This window comes from Dermacentor variabilis, unplaced genomic scaffold, assembly GCF_050947875.1.
Source record: "Dermacentor variabilis isolate Ectoservices unplaced genomic scaffold, ASM5094787v1 scaffold_13, whole genome shotgun sequence".
NCBI classification, from domain to species: domain Eukaryota; kingdom Metazoa; phylum Arthropoda; class Arachnida; order Ixodida; family Ixodidae; genus Dermacentor; species Dermacentor variabilis.
In genome coordinates this window covers 1,734,370-1,736,928 of record NW_027460291.1, presented here as the reverse complement: position 1 = coordinate 1,736,928, position 2,559 = coordinate 1,734,370, and the positions used below count along the sequence as shown (strand labels likewise).

The following is a 2,559-nucleotide window of genomic DNA, read 5'->3' as shown; positions in this document are numbered from 1 at the left end:
AAAAGTGCTTGGCATGTCTCGTTTGTTGCTATACGTTTCAATATGTGCTATACAGATTGCTCTGAACAATATTTCAGTTGCTGTGTAACTTGTGCTGTGCTTGTGTGTCACACATGAACAGACACCTTCAGCTTTGGAACAATGCATACTGCACAGTAAAATAGGCATCGCAAAGCAATATTCAACAATGCAAGATTGGTTGCCATTCACCTTGGAAATAACCTTTATTTAAAGAAATTTCCCTGGCAAGACAATATTCAAAAGCACAGTGAACAAAGCAAAGGGGTAACATAATGGCACATGGTTATTTGTCACTGCATATGTAGCTGTCATGCTCAACATAGACAAATCATGTGCTTTTCACTACCGCAGTATGCAGCATACTACGATTAGCCACATGTGAGCACACGCAATGTGTTATGTTGAAGTGCACGGCCTATTTACTTCATGAAAAGAAAAATAAAACATGTTACACCACCACATGTCTCCGCCTCATTTGCCAGCGAATGCGCCGGCGCACACTTTGCAGGCAGGCAATGCGCAAATTTCTGGGCAGCCGAAACACACCAACTATGGATTCGCGCACCGCACGGCCTCTTTGAAACAAAGCTCGAGAAGGCTGTACAGGGTGCGCCTGCGGTGGCACCTGTACTTGAAGCGGCACTTGTGCCTGGGCTGGCCCCTGTGCGCTGTCTTCATGTGCACCGTCGTCATCTGGGTCGTCTGGCAGAGGCACGCGTGCTGCAAGGCAGAGGTTATGCAGCGCTGCACAAGCTGCAACAATAGTGGCTGCTTTCTGAGGCGAGTAGTGGAGCACCCGATACCTCTGCAGGCATCGGAAGCGGCTCTTGACGACTCCTATGCACCGCTCAACGGCATTTCGCATTGATGCGTGTGCCTCATTATAGCGCCCCTCTGCCGTGAGGCGATTTGGGTGACCAGGCACAGGAGTCATGATCCATGGCTCTAGCGGGTACCCAGAGTCCCCTGTAAAGTGTTGCATGTCAGTGAACGAAATGGATACATTAAGGAACAATGCAAGAACACAGTCTACGCCAGGGCCCTTTTACAACAGGAGCGGGTCTTGGATCTATTGTTGCAATATCTATCAAACATTGACCTTCCCGGAAAGTTGTAAAGAAAGTTCAACTCATTTTAAAGAAAAGCCCAATTTCACCTGTTGTCTTGGCTGCAAATCTCATTCTCACGTTAAGTTGAACATGTAATATTTATTTCATACTCGTGGTTTTCTGCTCCGTTCATCCCATTTGCCCCTCCCTAAATGTAAATCTTCCACTAAAACTTATTAGCTCTTCTCTCTTCAGGAGTGTTATTTTATAAAACACTTCTAAGGTCTACTATCGAATATGCTGCCAGTATCTGGGATCCTTGCTCTACCTTTCGTACCTCTTCTCATGAAGGTACCCAAAATCGAGCTACCCGTTTGATCCTTTCACTCCAGCACCACATGTCGCTGCAACAAAAAAAAAATCACACACATTGTGACACAAAGCAAAATAGCGCAACTTGCACCATTCTACAATATATACGACACCGATCACTAACGTCGATGCCGAAAGTTTCACGCACACGCTTATTCCTTTGTTCCAAGGACAGGGACCAGGGACCAGGTCCCCGAGTCCATTGTCACCAACCATTTTCCACCATACTTGAAAACTGCCATTTCGACGTGTTCAGTAGAATTCCACCCCTGCCTGTAGCCCTCCACGTGGCATTCAGTGTATTGAAATTAATAAATAAACAGCATAACAAGTCAGCTGTTGTATACATGCTGGTACAAATATCTGCCTTTTAAGAGAGACTTGTTTCTCTCGATAGTCGCTGCAGGTTCATTAGGTACTGCTGCATTCACAACACATTTCTAGCAAATCACGCTTTCTTAAAGCTTGCTAGGAGGCAAAACTATTTGACTGTGTATGTTTTACATGTGGAAGAAGCACTGCTACTTTAGGTGCACTTACCAAGCAAGACTTCTCCATGAAGTAACAGGCCACGAGTGAGGCGGCAGCGAAATGCAGAATGCCTCCAGACGAAAGAATCGTGGCACGATCCCGGAAACCGTGGGTCAATGTCCAGGATATTCAGCTTCGCGTGGCACACCTCATAAGGGAAAGCAAAGAGAAGGTGTCAGTGCCACTGCAACAAATATCTGGCACAACCTTTTGCTTACAACACTACTTGCCAATCAGTTACTGTTCAGTCAGTGAACACAATTACAGAAAAGGAGATATCAACATACGCAGTAGGCAGTTGAACTAATGATCAGCATGATAACAATGTCATCTTAACCTACAAATGCAATGTTGGCATGTGTTCACATGCTCATGTAAGGCGTGCGGTAACAATACAATGTACAAAAGAATTCCTTTGGTGTCTTCCGTCCATATTGTATAAGATTCTGCTAAAGAGTGCCACCTGTGTTTTTTTTTTGTTTTTTTTTTCAGACAAAGTGCCTATTACAAGCGAAAGAACGCGGAAACAGCATGTGCTGTATTAACAGCTAGAGCAAATGGGTGTCCACACATTCTCATTCTCCCT

The 2,559-nt window shown here is 45.0% G+C and overlaps 1 protein-coding gene across 1 annotated transcript; it reads right to left on the bottom strand.

Moving 5' to 3' along the window:
• Positions 1-332: 332 nt before the first annotated feature.
• Positions 333-2,122, bottom strand: LOC142566741 (uncharacterized). Its single transcript, XM_075677611.1, has 2 exons — positions 1,983-2,122; positions 333-987 (listed from the first exon to the last, which is right to left on the bottom strand). Exon 2 carries the CDS (start codon positions 953-955, stop codon positions 470-472), a length of 486 nt encoding a protein of 161 aa, XP_075533726.1. The 5' UTR covers positions 956-987; positions 1,983-2,122; the 3' UTR covers positions 333-469.
• Between the last annotated feature and the right edge of the window lie 437 nt (positions 2,123-2,559).